General features: G+C 44.8%; 1 protein-coding gene across 1 annotated transcript in view; it reads right to left on the reverse strand.

Annotated features, from left to right (window-relative positions):
• Positions 1 to 22,566, reverse strand: part of LOC111970443 (plexin-A1-like) — a 443,296-nt gene that overhangs the window by 330,181 nt on the left and 90,549 nt on the right. Inside the window, exon 4 of the mRNA XM_023997171.3 lies at positions 6,215 to 6,396. Within this exon, the coding sequence (XP_023852939.1) occupies positions 6,215 to 6,396 (182 nt within the window). The remainder of the gene's footprint in view (positions 1 to 6,214; positions 6,397 to 22,566) is intronic.

The following is a 22,566-nucleotide window of genomic DNA, read 5'->3' on the forward strand; positions in this document are numbered from 1 at the left end:
TGGGGTAGCGATCGTGAGAGAGCTAGGAAATAGGGGCAGAGAGCCGAGAAGGACGAGGGGGAGAACGAGAGGAAGGAGGGAGGGCAAAGCAAAGAGAGAAGGAGACACACACACAGAGCGACAAACACACAGACAGACAGAGTGTGTGCTTGGGGACAAGCCAGAGCCTTTCCCCCACTTCACATTTCAACAGATACATCAAAAAGAGCTTCCACCGCACGTTGCTAATCCACTTTTCTCCCTCGTCATTCTCTCTCCCCTCTCTCTCTCATCCTCCCTCCATCACCACCTCCTCCTCCATTCACCGCCTCTTTCCAAGTACGATGAGTTAGGCCTAGTTGATCTGGGAGATGACACATTTACATTTTAGTAATTTAGTAGTCGCTCATACAGAGAAAGAGCATCTCCTTACTGGTCCCCCGTGGGAATCCAATCCACAACGCCACAACCATGGTGCTGAAAGCTCCATGCTCTACCAACTGAGCAATACAGGAAACACACAGAGAAACACACAAGCCCACACACACACGCAAACACTCATGCAAACACGCACATATGCATGCAGGTATAACGGTGCATGATGGAGAACTAGTAGAGAAAAGTATTGTATTTGGTGACGTGGCTACTAATATCTGTTGGGTTTATTTWAAAAAAAAAACTAAGGTCCATGTCTGTTATTCAATGTGTTTGTATGGGCTAATTAATAGCAGTTAGGCCAAATAAAATGTTTCATTCAATATTTTTTTAGATTTGTTTTTGATACTTCAAGGGGTCTTAAAATTCTAAATCAAATAGCAAAAGTATCCTTGGTATGACCTTCTTAAAACCTAGTTATCTTTTTTTGTTTTGACAGAGATGTACAAGCACACAAACACACACACGTATGTAATAACAGCTTAGCTCTCTCTTTCTACACACAGAGACGTCACACACACATTAAATAACCCTGTTGTCAAAATCACTGAATGGGTGTCACAGTGCTGAATCTTAGTTAACATTGCATTGTGTAGTCATACACACACACACACACAATCTCAGATACAAAGATTTCAAAATGCAAACACGTACACACACGATTATACATTCATAATGGTGAATCAATGACAGACAGGCCTTCAGAAGAACAGACAAGGTAACTTGGTGAATTACAATGAGCTCCTATCTACCCCAAGAGCTCTGTCCTTAGACTACAAACACACACAAACGCAAATGTGTATGACAAACCATCATGAACACTTACCAAACACAATCCACAGTCAACATACACTGCGTAGGTACTAATACTGAGACAAAACAAACACACCACCACCAACAACAACAACCACCACGCTCTTGGCATGATCACCAAAGATTCAGGGGGAGTAATATTATGTTGAGGATCAGCGTGTGGTGTTGATAATGGTGTTGATTTGAGCCATGACCAGCCTTTAAAAGCACTTCATGGCTACAGACGTGAGTGCTACGAGTCGGTAGTCATTTAGGCAGGTTACCTTAGTGTTCTTGGGCACAGGGACTATGGTGGTCTGCTTAAAACATGTTGGTATTACAGGCTCGGACAGAGAGAGGTTGAAAATGTCAGTGAAGACACTTGCCTGTTGGTCAGCGCATGCTCGCAGTACAGGTCCTGGTAATCCATCTGGCATAGCGGCCTTGTGAATGTTGACCTGTTTAAAGGTCTTACTCACATCGGCTGTGGAGAGCGTGATCACACAGTCTTCCGGAACAGCTGGTGCTCTCATGCATGTTTCAGTGTTGTTTAGCTCGTCTGGTAGGCTAGTGTCACTGGGCAGCTCCCGGCTGTGCTTCCCTTTGTAGTCTGTAATGGTTTGCAAGCCCTGCCACATCCGACGAGCATCAGAGCCGGTGTAGTACAATTCGATCTTAGTCCTGTACTGATGCTTTGCCTGTTTGATGGGTTACAGTCCCGCTTCTTGAGCTTCCGGGTTACAGTCCCACTCCCTGAAAGCGGCTGCTCTAGCCTTTAGCTCAGTGCCTATGTTGCCTGTAATCCATGACTTCTGGTTGAGGTATGTACGTACAGTCACTGTGGGGATGACGTAATCGTTGCACTTATTGATGAATCCAATGACTGATGTGGTGTACTCCTCAATGCCATCGGAGGAATCCCTGAACATATTCCAGTCTGTGCTAACAAAACAGTCCTGTAGCTTAGCATCTGCTTCATCTCACCATGTTTTTATAGACCGAGTCACTGGTGCTTCCTGCTTAAATTTTTGCTTGTAAGCAGGAATCAGGAGGATGGAATTATATGGTCAGATTTGCCAAATGGAGGGTGAGCACACGTCTCTGTGTGTGGAGTAAAGGTGGTCCAGAGTTTTTTTCCCTCTGGTTGCACATTTAACATTTAGTAAGACGGTTTTAAGTTTCCCTGCATTAAAGTCCCCGGCCACTAGGAGCACCGCCTCTGGGTGAGAGTTTCCCTGTTTGCTTATGGCAGAATACAGCACATTGAGTGTGGTCTTAGTGCCATCATCAGTTTGTGGTGGTATGTAGACAGCTACAAAAAAAATACAGATGAAAACTCTCTAGGTAGATAGACCACACTATCTAGCTTATCATGAGATACTCTACCTCAGGCGAGCAAAACCTCGAGACTTCCTTAGATATTGTTCACCAGCTGTTATTTACAAAAATACATAGTCCGCCGCCCCTCGTCTTACCAGACGCCGCTGTTCTATCCTGCCGATACAGCGTATAACCATCCAGCTGTATGTTGATAATGTCATCGTTCAGCCACGACTCTGTGAAGCGTAAGATATTAGTTTTGAATGTCCCGCTGGTAGTTTAATCTTCCGCGTAGGTCATTGATTTTATTTTCCAAAGATTGCACGTTTGCTAGCAGAATGGAAGGAGGTGGGGGTTTATTCAATCGCATACGAATTCTCAGAAGACAACCCGCCCTCCGGCACCTTTTTCTCTGGGATCTGGGCCTGTTCCCGGGAAAGCAGTATATCATTCGCATCAGACTCGTTAAAGGAAAAAAAGGATTCTGCCAGTTTGTGGTGAGTAATCGCAGTTCTGATGTCTAGAAGTTATTTTCGGTCATAAGAGATGGTAGCAGCAACATTATGTACAAAATAAGTTTAAAAAATAAGTTACAAACACCACAAAGAAACAAACAAAAAAACACAATTGGTTAGGAACATTTAAAACGTCAACCTTCTTCTCCGGCGCCATTTTGTGTCTCAGTAGTGAGTAGAGTTACAAACGGACTATACTAAACAAGTTCAATGTCTTACCTGGGATTAAATGTTTTACACACACATAGCTACATGTAGCCTACTTGGACACCATGTCCCCACATTTCCCACTCTCTCACGCCAAATAGCCTGAAGCCACAGGGATCTTCTCGAAAGCTCTATTTCCCTTCGTGGGAGCATTGCAAACTGTAGGTTGAAATTTTTTAAATGGCTACATGTACATTGAACAACAAAGCAGCTTTTTAGCGTGTTTTGTTACTTCTGTATAACAAAAAATGTACGACGAAGTTGCCTCTTTTACAATGGGGATCGATAGGAAAGAATGCTGGTTTTCCCCCATTTCTGGGCGTGGTCAAGGGGAATTCCTCATTATTACATGAACATCGGCTGAGACTTTATACTGCATCCATAAAACTATAAGACCACAGTCAATTTAAATTCACCACCTGTTGTCTGAGTGGCCATTCAAAAGTGCATGGAGCTTTGATTGATGGACCACACTGTCTTCAGGAGGATGTTAAAGAGACGAGTAAGAGAAAATGGAAGAAATGTATCTTACCTAGTAAGCACAAGATGTTGAAAAGACTTACGCTCATAGGTTACTACTCCAGTAGTAAGGTTCTGAATAAGTACCAAATAAGAGCCAAGTATCTATGAGGGCAAATCTATTCTTTATTCCTAATGTCACAAGATAAGGAATAGGGTAACATACAGACACAGTAGTGCAGGGCGATATGACCTAAAAATCATCCTGATTTTTTTCAAACTTACGCGGTGCTCCTACTGGCCGGGGACTTTAATGCAGGGAATTCACAGTATATTTTTTCCCTTCTGTTTTCTCTAAATAAGCGTTGTTGTACAATTAAAAGGTCAAAAACACTGCATTTCAAACAGTCAGCAATAATCGAATGAATTCAGCGCTTGTGAAGTTATACCTAGGCTAAGTAGAAGCCTTCCACGACCATAAAGCCCCACTAATGATTTCATTATCAAAATAGTTTAACCTGCTTTTTTTTTTGCAATATTCTCTGATCTGGCATTCAAAACATTTTTTGTTTTACTAGAACCATGCATAATGCACATTGCCTAATAATGACTAACTTCTTGTAGCAGGCATTGGGCTATAGATTAACACAGCTCTCAATATCTCAAGCCCACGTGCTAGTGATTAGCCAGGTAATCTATATTTACCTGGCTAATCAGGTAAATTATATTTCAAGTTTAGCCAGCTTGGATCTATTTGCCAGGTAACGAGGTTGAACAGTTGAGCTGTTATCAACACACCCTTTTGTCTGTCTGCAACTGTTTGAAAAGCTTGTTACCCTGCACACTTTGTTCAGATGGTGAAATCAAGTGGCCTGCCTTATTTCTCACAATGAGAATGTGTAGCCAATCCCTTATATAACTGTGTTTTATGCTTATTGCACATTTAAAAAACACAAACAGACTAGACAGCTAGTATAACAGTAATTGTCTAAAATGCTGCAAGCGGTACCCAAATGGTACGCAACAAACTGAGCATTCATTTTCCAGGATCAATGTTCATTCATACTCTCGTTTCAGTGGAGTCGGCTCTCAATGAGAGTAGTTTAGACATAAAAAGGGTATCGTTAGAGAAGTTCACTTCTCCATTACAGTAAAATAATGTCTCAATGTGTTTTGCTGTCCATATGACCGATTCTGTTGGACCAAACCTCAAATGCTAATAGTGAGTTGAAACCGCTTGTCAGAGAGGAAGACGTGATCTCTCAACTTTGTTGGCATAAGTGGCAGAGGAAGGGGCTTGCTGTATTTGTGTAAAAACTATTGGTCTCTAAATCCGGAGAAATGACAGTCCATGTAAAAAATTGTTGGTAACTAAATCCAGCTAGAAGGAGCACGTAAAAACGGTTGGCAGGTATACCCTCACCAGTCTGAGCAGTCGGCTGTGAATGCTCCAACCCGCTATATACTTCTAACGGACTGGTTTGGTTCTGCCTTGTATAGTGCTGTCTGGTTAGAACATGATGTTGAGGCCCATCACTGTACTCTTAATATTCACCACAACACACACACAGCTGTTTCCTTTGAAGATGTTTATATGGAGTTTGGTAATCCGAATGACTTGGAATGACTTAGTGTTACTGTTGACAATAAAAAGTCCTCAGAAAGATGCGTCTTCTCCCTTCGGACGACGATAAGACTCTGACCTGAGTGGGCGGGTGCAGTGTCCAGATACGCATTTCAAAACGCTCTGAATGGTTGGGAAAGGCAAGGCTATAATGGGTGAGGGATAACTAAGGTAGGCTGAGCAGCCAAACTGAAGGGACTGTGAGCGGGAGTTAGGTAGAGAGAAGAGGAGCAGGACAGCCTTTTGACAGTGTGTAAACCGTAGAGGAAGAGGCGACGTCAAAGGTTTCACTTTTGCTCAAATCTGTCAAAAATAAGCTCAATGCGTTTCTGGGCAAATTTTGGACATAAGCTTGTCGCCTGTCTTCCCGCTTAGGGACAACGACTCCCATTGTTAGGGTGGAGACATGCATCACTTCATTAAATATAGATCTCTGGTGTAAATGGGAACAAGCGGACATAAATGCTCATAAAAACTAAAAATAACAAAACCGGGATTCTTGAGATACAGGCATTTGGAATATCGCGCAAAAACATTTCAATGAATCTATTTTGATATATCGCCCAACCATAGGACACAGCCATAAAAGTTAGGCGGAATCAGAATTTTGATATTACCTAACCATACACAGTGGGGCAACCTTCTGTTTACAAAAATTAACTACGACAAAATGTGAATGTGCCAAGACTGTGGGAATGCCTGAAGGTCCACAGAGCATAGGCAAATGCAGTAGACTTGAGATGCACATCCCTTTCCAACTGCAGTCCAGATAGTAGGCCAGGTCCACACACAGGTCAGCAGCACTGTCCACAATAAAGCAGGGGTGAAACAAACTGACATGAACAAAAACCCAGCTCAAAAAGCATGCGCTCTTATTTCTTACCTTCTTCATTCTGCCGTTGCGTGTGCCTGTGAAGGCCACGGTGTTGCCGCGGTAATCGTAGGCGGCCACCGAGGTCATGCCGTCCTCCTTGTCGATGAAGAGCGGTATTCCTTCTATGGTGCTGGTCCCACCCAGAGGCTGGTTAAAGTCCTGGCCGCAAAAGTTGTCATCGATCTGTAGGGCTGAGGGAGGAAGAGGGCAGGAGAGAGGAGAGCGTGGAGAGATAGAAAGCCGGGATAGAGAGAGCGGAAGGAGAGAGAGAGAGCAGAGAGAGAGAGAGAGAGAGAGGAGAGGAGATGAGAGAGAGGAGAGTAGGAGAGAGAGAGGAGTGAGAGAGAGCAGGGAGGGAGAGGGGAGAGAAGAGAGAGAGAGGAGAGGGAGGAGGGGGAGAGAAGGAGAGGAGGGAAGAGAAGGAGGAGATGACAGAGAGGGATGAGAGGAGGATGAGAGAGAAAGGAGAGAGGGGCAGAGAAGGGAGGGGAGAGACGGGGAAGGGGAGGATAAAAAAGAGGGAGAGAGTAAGAGGGATAAGTTGAGAGCATAGTCGGCTGGCAGAGGCAAGCAGGAAGATGAGAGAGGTGATGAGGAGGGAGTGTAGAGAGAGGGAGGGAGCAGAGAGGGAGGGAGAGGGGGAGGGAGGAGAGGAGGGGGAGAGAGGAGGAGAGGAGGAAGGGAGGGGAGAGGAGGAGGGGACGAGGTAGAGAGAGAGGTGGGAGAGAGGAGGAGGAGAGAGAGAGAGAGGGGAGAGAGAGGAGGAGGGGAGAGAGGGTGGGAGAGAGGGGGTAGAGAGAGGGAGGGAGAGAGAGGGGGGGGGGCGGCGGGGGGGGGGGGTAGATAGGAGGAGGGAGAGAGAGGTAGATAGAGGGAGAGAGAGGAGAGGGGAGAGAGAGGGAGGGAGAGAGGGAAGGGGAGAGGAGGAGGGAGGAGAGAGGGGGAGTGAGGGAGGGAGAGAGAGAAGGGGAAAGGGAGGAGAGAGAGAGTTAGAAGAGGAGGGAGAGATGAGGAGAGAGAGAGAGCGAGGGGGGGAGGGAGGAGGAAGAAGAGGGGGAGAGAGAGGGGAGAGGTTGAGAGAGGGAGGATGGGAGAAGAGGGGGAGGGAGAGAGAGAGAGGGGGAGAGAGGGAGGGAGGGGAGGGTAGAGAGAGGGAAGGGGAGAGGAGGAGAGAGAGAGGGGAGAGTGAGGGGTTAGAAAGAGGGAAGGGAGAGGAGAGAGGGTGAGGGGTATAGAGAGATGGAAGGGAGAGGAGGAGGTGAGAGAGGGGGGAGAGGTAGAGAAGGAGGGGGCGAGAGGAGGAGGCGAGAGAGAGGGAGAGCGTAAAAGAGAGGAGGAGAGAGGAGGAGGAGAGGGAGAGAGAAGGGAAGGAGGAGAGAGAGCGGGAGAAAGGATAGAGCGAGGAAGAGGGAGGAGAAGAGGGAGAGAGGAGGAGAGAGAGATGAGGGGAGAGAGAGGAGGGAGGAGAGAGGAGAGTGGACGGGGAGAGAGGTAGAGAGTGAGGAGGAGAGAGGAGGAGGAGGAGAGAGAGGGAGAGGTAGAGAGAGGGAGGGATGGGGAGAGAGGAGGAGAGAGAGAGAGAGTAGAGAGAGGGGATGGGAGAGGATTAGGGAGAGAGGAAAGGAGACTTCACGGAGGGCGGGGGAGGCGGAGAGCAGAGAGGGAGGAGATAGAGGATGAAGAGTGGGAGGGAGAGAGCTAGTGGGAGTGGAGGAGAGAAGGGGGAGAAGAGAGAGAGGAGGAGGGGAGAGGATAGGAGGAGGGAGTAGAGAGATGGGAGAGTAGAGAGAGGAGGAAGGGATTTCAGGAGATTTGAGATGCTGCGGGAGAAAGACTGGGAAGAGGGAGTAGAGAGAAGGAGTAGAGGGATATTTGAGAGGACTGGAGAAGTGACTGGGGAGGTCTTGGAGACTTGGTGTGTAACTGGCAGGAAGACGTTTGTGAGAGTGAGGAAGTTTTTGTGAGAGGTGGCTCTGTTGGAAGGTTTTGAGAAGATTTGGTATAAGACATCGGATGAGTTTTGTGCGTGAAAAGGTACTTGGTGTGTAGTTATGAATAAGCTAACTATTGGTAACAGGTATGAACTGAGGGAGATTTTGGGACTGAGGACGTTTTTATGAGAGATGGAATTGTGTGGAGAATCTGTGGAGATGTGGAGACTTGGGAGATTTTGAAGACTGGGAGATTTGGGAGGGTATGGAAACTGGAAACCTGGTATTGGATGTGGGGCAGCAGATATAGAGAGAATTTCTAGGGAAAAATAGAGGGAGAATAGGACAGAATGATTTTTGTGAACCACTGGGATAGATGTTGCTGTGTGGAGACTTGGTGAAAAGGATGTTTGAGTGCTAGGTTGGAGATAATTTTGGAACTAGCATGACGATTTTATAGAGATCAACTGGGAGAGAGTACTGTTTGTGGGGATGGCGTTTGGGGTTTGAGTGTCTGTGCCGTCTCACTCCAACATGATTCTCACAATCACTCGTCAGGGGTCTAATTCCAACCTGCTACTTGGGTTGCTAGCTGAACCACTGACCACATTAAAACATTCAGCCTCAGAGGTAGAGGTCACCAACCTTACTACGCATAATCAATCAGACCTCTCTCAAATCAGTCATGACACACCCTTGACGGTGTGAGTGTGTTTGTGTGTGTGCAACACGCTATGAGCCTAGAGGTGCTATCCGAGGAAGGCTGGAAATTAAGTTGTCAGTGTGTTTAACACTGGGCAAACGAGCACTTTACACACACACACGCACTTACACCGACACACACACACACACACACACACACACACACACACACACACACACACACACACACACACACACACACACACACCACACACACACCACACACACACACCCACACTTGTAATATTGAAGAATTCAGAGCGGAGGTGAGTGAGTGAAAGCCTGATAACTGGTGTGAACTCATAAGGAATACCATATGCTGGTTTGATGTTTAGACTAGACTGGGTAGACTGGAGAGTGTCTAGAACAAATGGATTGATTCGCACGAGACATAACTGCGATGCACGTCTAGGTGCAATAATGAAAGAGTTATAATCATGGAGACGGGTTTTAGTTGTGAGTTAAATTGATGCAGCACGACTTGCGCGTTGCGTCAATATCCCTTTATTCTCCCCTCTTCTATTATTTATTTTCTCTCCCTCTCTGCCCCTCTCTCCCTCCCTCTCTTGCCCCTCTCTCCTTCCCTCTATGGCCCCTCTCTCTCCTTCTCTGCCCCCCTTTCTCTCTCCCCTCCCTCTCCCTCTCTGCCCTCTCTCCCTCTCCGCCCTCTCTCTCTCTCCGCTCTGCCCCCCTTGCTCTCCCTCTCTGCCCCCTCACTCTCCTTCTCTGCCCTCCCTTGCCTCTCGCCTCTCGCCCCTCCCCCTCCCCCTCCCCCTCTTCCTATCTTCCCCCTCTTCCTATCTTCCCCCTCCCTCAAATCCATCCTTTTTACAAGTGCTACAGTAGACAAGGACAGTAAATCTACACATTCACACATATTGCTCACTCCTCTCTACCCCCCCCCCTCCTCCTCTCCCCACTTCACTCACCTTTTCTCTCGCTTAATCTATCCAAAAGGTTTCTATCTCACATCGGGAAGAATTTGGGGTATCAATTCGGTTAACAAAGCCCCCTCGTTCGCCCTGCGGCCTGGTGGAGAGAGAGGAATTGTCACCAACAGAAAGAAAAGGAGAGAAAGCTGCTTTACGGAAACCTTCCTTGACTCACTAGCAATGGGCATCTGGAGAAGGATAGGGAGAAGTGGAGTGAAGTGTGTGTGTGTTTGTCCACATGTCCACTGAAACAGGTATATTTATTCGCTAATTGCCTTGGACTGTCTCCTGTCTAGACAAAACCGACCGACCATATAGACAAAACCGACCGACCAACCAAAGTGACAAGAGGGACCATATTCAACCCAGTCAAGCAAGTCTCCTTAAATCAGAATTTGACTCAGACACTTATAGTAAGACACAACATGCAGCCCCTTGACACCAGAGCCTGAGGGAAGGACCTCAAAGGGTTAATGCATGTTTGGGGTGGGTGGATTTGAAAGGGTTAAGATGCATTACAGAGTAGACAGACATAGCTATGGTAAAAGTTAGCTACGCTGCACTGGACAGTATAGTCAAAACACATGCAAAGTGCAAAATATGGAACACGAAAAAATATTTCTGCCGAGGCGCACTTTGAAGATGCTGGAACAGTCCACATTTACTTTCCCTCTGTAACCAAAACAAGTAATGAATAGAAAAATCTGACAACCCCATAGTATACTAAACAAAATATAAACACAACATGCAACAATTTCTAAGATTTTACTGAGTTACAGTTCATATAAGGAAATGAGTCAATTGAAATAAATTCATTAGGTCCTATTCCATGGATTTCCCATGACTGGGAATACAGATATGCATCTGTTGGTGAGATATCTTTAAAAAAAAGTAGGGGCGTGGATCAGAAAACCAGTCGCTATCTGGTGTGACCACCATTTGCCAACTGCAGCTCGACATCTCCTTCACATAGAGTTTCATCAGGCTGGTGATTATGGCCTGTAGAATGTTGTTCCACTCCTCTTCAATGTCTGTGTGAAGGTGCTGGAAAATGGCGGGAACTGGAACACGCTGTCGTACACATTGATCTAGAGCATACCAAACATGCTCAATGTTGAGTATGCAGAACATGGAAGAACTGGGACATTTTCAGCTTCCAAGAATTGTGTGCAAATCCTTGCGACATGGGGCCATGAATTATCATGCTGAAACATGAGGTGATGAATGGCACGACAATGGGCCTCAGGATCTCGTCACGGTATATCTATGCATTTAAATAGCCATCAATAAAATGCCTGTCCATACCATAACCCTACCGCCACCATGGGACACTTTGTTCACAACATTGACATCAGCAAACCGTTCCCCCAAACGACGCCAAACACACTGTCTGCTATTTGCCCGGTACAGTTGAAACCAGGATTCATCCTTGAAGAGCACACTTTTCCCAGCGTGCCAGTGGCCATCGAAGGTGAGCATTTACTCACTGAAGTCAGTGACGACGCTGAACCGCAGTCAGGTCAAGACACTGGTGAGGACGATGAGCACGCAGATGAGCTTCCCTGAGACGGTTTCTGACAGTTTGGGCAGAAATTCTTCAGTTGTGCAAACTCAGTTTCCTCAGCGCTCTGGGAGGCTGGTGTCAGATGATCCCACAGGTGAAGAAGCCGGATGTGGAGGTCCTGGGCTGGCGTGGTTACACGTGGTCTCTGGTTGTGAGGCCAGTTGGACATACTGCCAAATTCTCTAAAACGACACTAGTGGCAGCTTATGGTAGATAAATTAACATAAAATGTTCTGCCAACATCTCTGGTGGACATTCCTGCAGTCAGCATGCCAATTACACAGTCCCTCAAAACTTGAAACATCTGTGTCATTGAGTTGTGTGACAAAACTGCACATTTTAGAGAGGCCTTTTATTGTCACTAGCACAAGGTGCACATGTGTAATGACTATGCTGTTTAATCAGCTTCTTGATATGCCACATTTGGCAGGTGGATGGATTATCTTGGCAAAGGAGAAATGCTCACTAACAGGAATGTAAACAAATTTGTGCACAAACTTGGACAGAAATAAGCTTTTTGTGCATATGGAAAATGTCCGGCACCAACACTTTACATGTCGTGTTTATATATTTTCTTAGTGTAGAATACTTGATCTATATACCTAGTCGGCTTGTTGTTTTCTATGCGAGATAAATATTCCTCTCGAGGCACATTTAAGTTACGAGTTTCATAGGGAGGGAATTCCCAGAATTGAATTTAGGCGGCAAAAATAGGCTACATTCATAAAATTGTATTTGTCACAAGCGCCAAATACAACCGGTGTAGACCTTACAGTCAAATGCTTACTTAACCAATGCAGTTAAGAATAATAAGAATTATGAAAATATTTACTAAATAAACTAAATTTTAAAAAGTAACAATAAAATGGCTATATACACAGGGGGTACCAGTACCAAGTCACTGTGCGGCGGTACAGGTTAGTCAAGGTAATATGTACAGGTATGTAGGGGTAAAGTGACTATGCATAGATAATAAACAGTGAATAGCAATGTTGTAAAAAAAAAAAGGGGGGGGGTTAGGCCTACAGTGGTTCCTCCTTTAAAAGTTGTGTCATACTGCAGCACACCTTGCGGGCTGCTACAGCATTCTATGGCACGTTATTTAATTGTCAGCCAATTTGTACGTTAATGCACGTTAGTGCTAGTTTGACCACCAGAGGGCATCTTTGAGAAGCATTTGATAGTCTCCCATATTGGCATTACTATTGAATTTAAAACCTTTTTTGTAATAACATAATACATGGGATTGATTTTTAGAAATTTGGCTTAATTCATTTGATTAATATTATGGTGTTTCTATTCCGAGAAAAACAAAACCCTCAGGGTTTCCATTAGGATGGAATGGGAAATATTGCACTGTACAACATGACGGTCGGGTGAAGGCTACTGCATAAGAGGATTGGAGGATTCTAAATTAATATCTAAGGGACATAACATTTCCACACTCTAATTGTAGTGTAACCAATACTCATTTCGCCTATGGTAGGCCTACAGTATATCTAAAAATATTTTTTTCAATGACGTGACAAGGATTCTAAATTAATATCTAAGAGGCATTTTCCATTAGGATCTGTGAGAATATCTAAGGGGCTTAGATATAATTCTAAATAAATTAATAATAATCGCTTTGTTTAAAAAGTAACAATATTTTGGAGATTTCATTTTCATTTAACCTAGAGTGAGCGACAAAAAAAGGCAATTCTTGAACATGGGGTGAGACATTCTCACAAATTTGTAAATAAAGCCAGTTTGTTATTTAGAATTATTTATTTCTGGAGAAACCTAACTTGATTATTTAGCAGACATCACTTGCTTATATTCAGTCAACACATGTATCTTAAGAAAATCATGGAATATAATAGAACATTTTTGTTTCTCAATGATCGTATCGGAGCAGTGAGAAATGGTGCTGAAATAGACATCCACAGCGGGAAGGCTATACAGAACTATATTTTGGAGATGATTTTGTTTTTTTAAATGACAGTGAGCGATTGTAATCTGAATAGAGGCCAAAATAATATTTATAAAGGCCAAAATATAGCCCTGCTAATAGCCATGACGCTGTACAACGTGACCATGTGTGTTTGAAAGAGTATTTTCCAGTAAGCAACAATGTAGACCTACAGTATATCGAAAAATATGATGTGACTCTCCACCAATAATTACATATAGAGGATTGGAGGATTCTAAATTAAAACCAAAAGCCACCTCATGGGTCTCCCAGTGGCGGGTATCGAACCTGCATCTGTAGCAACGCATTTTGCACTGTGGGAGCCCCCATCCACTCCGGAGCCCCCATCTACAAAGTAACAAAATACAGAGAGGTATATTGTCCTGCTAATAGCCCATAATGGGCTATTATAATAGTGTACATGGTGTCCAGGTCAGGACAACCCCCCCAAAAAATATTTAGGACTATCAGAAAGAATGTTGGTACTTATTTATTTGATCCAAAGCCATGAATGAGTGAGTCACTCAGCTTTATTTAGGTGCCGGCTATATGACTGTGTCATCAACTTGATAATATATAAAGATATTTTGGAGGTTATTTCGTTTTCAAAAAAACAAAAGAGAGCAATTGTAATCTGAATAAAGGCCAAAATAATATTTGTAAAAGCCCCAAAAATGTATTTCTGTTTTTAGGAGGGAGAGAAATGCTGGGCCAATTGTGCGCCGCCCATGAAGGCCAAAATATAGCCCTACTAATAGCCATAATGGCGCTGTACAACATGAACGTATGTTTGAAAGAGTATATTCCAGTAAGCAACAATTTGTTCCAATATTTCTGTAATACACTGATATTTATTCCCATAAAAATTTGTTATGGATCCATAACTAAATAAACATCAGCATTTTGAAAGAGGTTTTTTAATCATTATTTTATTAACGAAAACATAAAGATGTTGATGAAGAAATACTGTACTGCTGTTTTGGAGTTAGAAATGTAACACTTCCAAGATGGCGTAGCAGTCAGCCGTCATTGTCTTTGTCCTTTCCCTTGTATATATATTTTTATATATTTTTCTTCGCATATCTTTTTAAAATATTTTCCTAAACCTCAACTTCTAAATACTCTCCTGCAACCCGCCTCACCCAATGTGGCGTGGACCTCTTTTTTGCTAAAGTATTTCCATTTACTTTGGATCTGGAATCGCTCAACTGAAGCTAGCCAGCTAACTAGTTACAACCTATCAGTCAGCAAAACCACTGCTAGCGGTCATCAGCTAACCTTAAGCTCGGAAAGCTCTTGCCAGTTTGTACAACGTGACTCAAACCAGAGCATAACGGACCTATTTTTTTCTCTCCATATAACCAGATTCCTACCGCAAACTCTGAACATTTTCATCTGGATCTTCGCAACTAGCTAACCGCAATCACGGGTGACTACTCCTGGCTAGCATTTCCATCCCAGAGCAAGCACCAATTAGCCTGAAGCTAGCCCGGCTAGGGCTCCTGGGCTACCACCGAAGCTCACTCCTGGGCTACAATATCCGGACCCCTTCTACTGCCGGTACAGGGCACGGAACCCCGCCGATCCTCTTCGACTGGAATACCGACATAATCAGCCCGAGGATTCCAACAGGCCCCTCAGGCGCGACGTCCGCTTAAGGCCCATTCTGCTAACCGCGGCCTGCTAGCTACCTAGAGCTACTTGGAACCATACTAATCCACGACTGGTCTATCGACGTCACCGCACGAAGAGTCAAAAACAGACTTGCCTCCATCGCGACGTCCCCCAAAGGCCCTTCTGCTAACTTGTTAGCCCCGATCTGCTAACTGCTAGCTTGATAGCCCAGGTCTGATAAGTGCTTGCTTCCTAACCCGGTCTGCTAACTGCTAGCTTGCTAGCCCCGGTCTGCTAGCTTGTTAGCCCCAGCCTACTAACTGCTAGCTTGTTAGCACCGGCCTGCTAACTGTCTGAATCGCCGTGTCCCCAGCCAGCCCAACCACTCACTGGACCAATATGTTCACTTGGCTACGCATGCCTCTCTCTAATATCAATATGCCTCGTCCATTACTGTCCTGGTTAGTGATTACTGTCTTATTTCACTGTAATCAAATCAAATTAAATTTTATTTGTCACATACACATGGTTAGCAGATGTTAATGTGAGTGTAGCGAAATGCTTGTGCTTCTAGTTCTGACAGTGCAGTAATAACCAATGAGTAATCTAACCTAACAATTCCACAACTACTACCTTATACACACAAGTGTAAAGGGATAAAGAATATGTACATAAAGATATATGAATAAGTGATGGTACAGAACGGCATAGGCAAGATGCAGTAGATGGTATCGAGTACAGTATATACATATGAGATGAGTAAACATAAAAGTGGCATAGTTTAAAGTGGCTAGTGATACATGTATTACATAAAGATGGCAAGATGCAGTGGATGATATAGAGTACAGTATATACATATACATTATACTGAGTGGCATTGTTTAAAGTGGCTAGTGATACATTTTTGATAAATTCCCATCAATTTCCATTATTAAAGTGAGCTGGAGTTGAGTCCGTATGTTGGCAGCAGCCACTCAATGTTAGTGGTGGCTGTTTAACAGTCTGATGGCCTTGAGATAGAAGCTGTTTTTCAGTCTCTCGTTTCCTGCTTTGATCCACCTGTACTGACCTCGCCTTCTGGATGATAGCGGGGTGAACAGGCAGTGGCTCGGGTGGTTGTTGTCCTTGATGATCTTTATGGCCTTCCTGTGACATCGGGTGGTGTAGGTGTCCTGGAGGGCAGGTAGTTTGCCCCCAGTGATGCGTTGTGCAGACCTCACTACCCTCTGGAGAGCCTTACGGTTGTGGCAGAGCAGTTGCCGTACCAGCAGTGATACAGCCCGACAGGATGCTCTCGATTGTGCATCTGTAGAAGTTTGTGAGTGCTTTTGGTGACAAGCCGAATTTCTTCAGCCTCCTGAGGATGAAGAGGCGCTGCTGCACCTTCTTCACAACGCTGTCTGTGTGGGTGGACCATTTCAGTTTGTCCGTGATGTGTACGCCGAGGAACTTAAAACTTACTACCCTCTCACTACTGTCCCGTCGATGTGGATAAGGGGGTGCTCCTCTGCTGTTTCCTGAAGTCCACAATCATCTCCTTTTTTTTGTTGACGTTGAGTGTGAGGTTAATTTCCTGACACCACACTCCGAGGGCCCTCACCTCCTCCCTGTAGGCAGTCTCATCGTTGTTGGTAATCAAGCCTACCACTGTAGTGTCGTCCACAAACTTGATGATTGAGTTGGAGGCGTGCATGGCCACGCATGGCCATGGCCAGTTGGAGGCGTGCATGGTGTTAAATGCTGAGCTGTAGTCGATGAACAGCATTCTCACATAGTTATTCCTCTTGTCCAGATGGGTTAGGGCAGTGTGCAGTGTGGTTGTGATTGCGTCGTCTGTGGACCTATTGGGTCGGTAAGCAAATTGGAGTGGGTCTAGGGTGTCAGGTAGGGTGGAGGTGATATGGTCCTTGACCAGTCTCTCAAAGCACTTCATGATGACGGAAGTTAGTGCTACGGGCGGTAGTCGTTTAGCTCAGTTACCTTAGCTTTCTTGGGAACAGGAACAATGGAGGCCCTCTTGAAGCATGTGGGAACAGCAGACTGGATAAGGATTGATTGAATATGTCCGTAAACACACCAGCCAGCTGGTCTGCGCATGCTCTGAGGACGCGGCTGGGGATGCCGTCTGGGCCTGCAGACTTGCGAGGGTTAACACGTTTAAATGTTTTACTCACGTTGGCTGCAGTGAAGGAGAGTCCGCAGGTTTTGGTAGCGGGCCGTGTCAGTGGCACTGTATTGTCCTCAAGTTATTTAGTCTGTCTGGGAGCAAGACATCCTGGTCCGCGACGGGGCTGGTTTTCTTTTTGTAATCCGTGATTGACTGTAGACCCTGCCACATACCTCTTGTGTCTAAGCCGTTGAATTACAACTCTACTTTGTCTCTATACTGACGCTTAGCTTGTTTGATTGCCTTGCGGAGGGAATAGCTACACTGTTTGTATTTGGTCATGTTTCCGGTCACCTTGCCCTAGTTAAAAGCAGTGTTTCGCGCGAATGCTGCCATCAATCCACGGTTTCTGGTTTGGGAATGGTTTAATAGTTGGTGTGGGTACGACATCGCCGATGCACTTTCTAATGAACTCGCTCACCGAATCAGCGTATTCGTCAATGTTGTTGTTGGACGCAATGCGGAACATATCCCAATCCACGTGATCGAAGCAGTCTTGAAGCGTGGAATCAGATTGGTCGGACCAGTGTTGAACAGACCTGAGTGCGGGAGCTTCTTGTTTAAGTTTCTGTCTGTAGGCTGGAAGCAACAAAATGGAGTCGTGGTCAGCTTTTCCGAAAGGAGGGCAGGGGAGGGCCTTATATGCGTCGCGGAAGTTAGAATAACAATGATCCAGGGTTTTACCAGCCCTGGTTGCGCAATCGATATGCTGATAGAATTTAGGGAGTCTTGTTTTCAGATTAGTCTTGTTAGAATCCCCAGCTACAATGAATGCAGCCTCAGGATATGTGGTTTCCAGTTTACATAGAGTCAAATAAAGTTCATTCAGGGCAATCGATGTGTCTGCTTGGGGGGGAATATATACAGCTGTGATTATAATCAAAGAGAATTCCCTTGGTAGATAATGCGGTCGACATTTGATTGTGAGGAATTCTAAGTCAGGTGAACAGAAGGACTTGAGTTCCTGTATGTTGTTATGATCACACCACGTCTCATTAATCATAAGGCATACCCTCTTCTTAAGAGAAAGATGCTTGTTTCTGTCGGCGCGATGCGTGAAGAAACCAGCTGGCTGCACCGACTCCGATAGCGTCTCTCGAGTAAGCCATGTGTCCGTGAAGCAAAGAACGTTACAGTCTCTGATGTCTCTCTGGAAGGCAACCCTTGCTCGGATTTCATCAACCTTGTTGTCAAGAGACTGGACATTGGCGAGTAGTATGCTAGGGAGTGGTGCGAGATGTGCCCATCTCCGGAGCCTAACCAGAAGACCGCTTCGTTTGCCCCTTTTACGGCGACGTTGTTTAGGTACGCCGGCTGGGATCAGATCCATTGTCCTGGGTGGAAGGCAAAACACAGGATCCCCTTCGGGAAAGTCATATTCCTGGTCGTAATGATGGTGAGTTGACATTGCTCTTATATTCAGTAGTTCCTCCCGACTGTATGTAATAAAACCTAAGATTACCTGGGGTACCAATGTTAGAAATAACACGTACAAAAACAAAATACTGCATAGTTTCCTAGGAACGCAAAGCGAGTCGGCCATCTCTGTCGGCGCCGGAAGTATGATATAGCCCTGCTCAATATGCCTTAAAACCTCTTGAAGCTAGGGGGCTGAATTTTTATGTTTGGAAAAAATAACGTTCCCAATGTAAGCTGCCTATTTCTCAGGCCCAGATGCTAGAATTTGCATATAATTGACAGATTAGGACAGTTTCCAAAACTGTCAAAATATTGTCTGTAAGTATAACAGAACTGATTTTGCAGGCGAAAACCTGAGGAAATCCAACCCGGAAATAGCTCTTATTTTGAAAAATCCCTGTTCCATTGCCTGGCTTTCCTTAATTTAAAGGGATATCAACCAGATTCCTTTTCCTATGGCTTCCTCAGGGTGTGAACAGTCTTTAGACATAGTTTCTAGCTTTTATTCTGAAAAATTAGCGAGATTTATCAAAACGCGTCAGTGGATAGCTGAATGTCCTTCGATTAGTTCATGCGCGCGAAAGTTGGAGCTCGACATTTTCTTTATCTCTTTTATTGAATAGTTTACCGTCCGGTTGAAATATTATCGATTATTCATGTTAAAAACAACCTGAGGATTGATTATAAAAAACGTTTGACATGTTTCTACGAACTTTACGGATACTATTTGGAATTTTCGTCTGCCCTTCATGACCGCTCGAGCCTGTTGATTTCTGAACATAACGCACCAACCAAATGGAGGTTTTTGGATATAAAAATAATATTTATCGAACAAAATGAACATTTATTGTGTAACTGGGAGTCTCGTGAGTGCAAACATCCGAAGATCATCAAAGGTAAACGATTAATTTTATTGCTTTTCTGACTTTCGTGACCAATCTACATTGCTGCTAGCTGTTCGTAATGTTTTGTCTAGTGATCGATAAACTCACAAACGCTTGGATTGCTTTCGCTGTAAAGCATATTTTCAAAATCTGACACGATAGTTGGATTAACAACAAGCTGTGTTTTGGTATATTTCACTTGGGATTTCATGAAAATAAATAATTTTAGTAATTGTTTTTGAATTTGGCGCTCTGCAATTCAGCGGTTGTTTACGAAAATGATCCCGTTAAAGGGATCCGTGCGCCAAGAGGTTTTAACCAACCATGTTGTTCCACCTCCTACATATGCGAAGACATCACCTGATTTAAACGTCTCCAGAGACTATATCTCTCTCATCATTACTCAATGCCTAGGTTTACCTCCAATGTACTCACATCCTACCTTACCTTTGTCTGTACACTATGCCTTGAATCTATGCTATCGTGCCCAGAAACCTGCTCCTTTTACTCTCTGATCCGAACGTGCTAGACGGCCAGATCGTATCGCCTTTAGCCGTACCCTTTTCCTACTTCTCCTCTGTTCCTCTGGTGATGTAGAGGTTAATCCAGATCCTGCAGTGCCTAGCTCCACTCCCACTCCCCAGGTGCTCTAATTTGTTGACTTCTGTAACCGTAAAAGCCTTGGTTTCGTGCATGTTAACATTAGAAGCCTACTCCCTAAGTTTGTTTTACTCACTGCTTTAGCACACTCTGCCAACCCGGATGTCTTAGCCGTGTCTGAATCCTGGCTTATGAAAACCACCAAAAACCCTGAAATCTCCATCCCTAACTATAAAAAATTTCGCCAAGATAGAACTGCCAAAGGGGGCGGTGTTGCAATCTACTGCAAAGATAGCCTGCAGAGTTCTGTATTACTTTCCAGGTCTGTACCCAAACAATTCGAGCTTCTACTTCTAAAAATTCACCTTTCCAGAAACAAGTCTCTCAAGTCTCTGTTGCCGCTTGCTATAGACCACCCTCTGCCCCCAGCTGTGCCCTCGACACCATGTGTGAATTGATTGCCCCCCATCTATCTTCTGAGCTCGTGCTACTAGGTGACCTAAACTGGGACATGCTTAACACCCCGGCCATCCTACAATTTAAGCTTGATGCCCTCAACCTCACAAAAATAATCAATGAACCGACCAGGTACAACCCCAAATCCGTAAACACGGGCACCCTCATAGATATCATCCTAACTAACTCGCCCTCCAAATACACCTCTGCTGTTTTCAATCAAGATCTCAGCGATCACTGCCTCATTGCCTGCATCCGTAATGGGTCTGCGATCAAACGACCACCCCTCATCACTGTCAAACGCTCCCTAAAACACTTCTGCGAGCAGGCCTTTCTAATCGACCTGGCCGGGGTATCCTGGAATGACATTGACCTCATCCCGTCAGTAGAGGATGCCTGGTTATTCTTTAAAAGTGCCTTCCTCACCATCTTAAATAAGCATGCCCCATTCAATACTAGCCTGTACAACTCTCTTTCGTATCGTCTGAGATTCCCCCTCTTCAAAGGGGGTGACACTCTAGACCCAACTGCTACAGACCTATATCTATACTACCTTGTCTTTCTAAGGTCTTCGAAATCCAAGTTAACAAAACAGATTACCGACCATTTCGAATCCCACCATACCTTCTCCGCTATGCAATCTGGTTTCAGAGCTGGTCATGGGTGCACCTCAGCCATGCTCAAGGTACTAAACGATATCATAACTGCAATCAATAAGAGTCAGTACTGTGCAGCCGTATTCATCAACCTGGCCAAAGGCTTTCGACTCTGTCAATCACCACATTCTTATCGGCAGACTCAATAGCCTTGGTTTCTCAAATGACTGCCTCGCCTGCGTTCACCAACTACTTCTTAGATAGAGTTCAGTGTGTAAAATCAGAGGGCCTGTTGTCCGGACCTCTTGCAGTCTCTATGGGCGTGCCACAGGGTTCAATTCTTGGACCGACTCTCTTCTCTGTATACATCAATGATGTCGCTCTTGCTGCTGGTGATTCTCTGATCCACCTCTACGCAGACGACACCATTCTGTATACTTCTGGCCCCTCTTTGGACACTGTGTTATCTAACCTCCAGACGAGCTTCAATGCCATACAACTCTCCTTCCGTGACCTCCAACTGCTCCTAAATGCAAGTAAAACTAAATGCATGCATTCAATCGATCACTGCCCGCACCTGCCCGCCCGTCCAGCATCACTACTCTGGACGGCTCTGAATACGTGGACAACTACAAATACCTAGGTGTCAGGTTAGACTGTAAACTCTGCTTCCAGACTCACATTAAGCATCTCCTATCCAAAATTAAATCTAGAATCGGCTTCCTATATCGCAACAAAGCATACTTCACTCATGCTGCAAACATACCCTCGTAAAAAAGACCATCCTACCAATCTTCGACTTCGGCGATATCATCTGTAAAATAGCTTTCCAACACTCTACTCAACAAATTGGATGCAGTCTATCACAGTGCCATCCATTTTGTCACCAAATCCCAATACACTACCCACCAATGCGACCTGTATGCTCTCGTTGGTTGGCCCTGCGCTTCATACTCGTCGCCAAACCCACTGGCTACAGGTTATCTACAAGTCTCTGCTAGGTAAAGCCCCACCTTATTCGAGCTCACTGGTCACCATAAACACCCACCAGTAGCACGCGCTCCAGCAGGTAATATCTCACTGGTCATCCCAAAGTCAAATTCCTCCTTTGGTCCGCCTTTCCTTCCAGTTTCTCTCTGCCAATGACTGGAACGAACTGCAAAAATCACTGAAGCTGGAGACTCATATCTCCTTCACTAGCTTTAAGCACCATCTGTCAGAGCAGCTACACAGATCACTTGCACCTGTACAGTAGTCCATCTGTAAACAGCCCATCTATCTACCTCATCCCCATACTGTATTTATTTATTTATCTTGCTCTTTAGGCACCCCAGTATCTCTACTTTGCACATTCATCTTCTGCACATCTACCATTCCAGTGTTTAATTTGCTATATTGTAATTACTTCACCACCATGGCCTATTATTGCATTAACTCCCTTATCTTACCTCATTTGCACTCCACTGTATATAGACTTAAAAAAAAAAATTCTGCTGTTATTATTGACTGTATGTTTTGTTTTATTCCATGTGAACTCTGTGGTTA

Source organism: Salvelinus sp. IW2-2015, linkage group LG11 (assembly GCF_002910315.2).
Source record: "Salvelinus sp. IW2-2015 linkage group LG11, ASM291031v2, whole genome shotgun sequence".
In the NCBI taxonomy this organism is placed as follows: Eukaryota; Metazoa; Chordata; class Actinopteri; order Salmoniformes; family Salmonidae; genus Salvelinus; species Salvelinus sp. IW2-2015.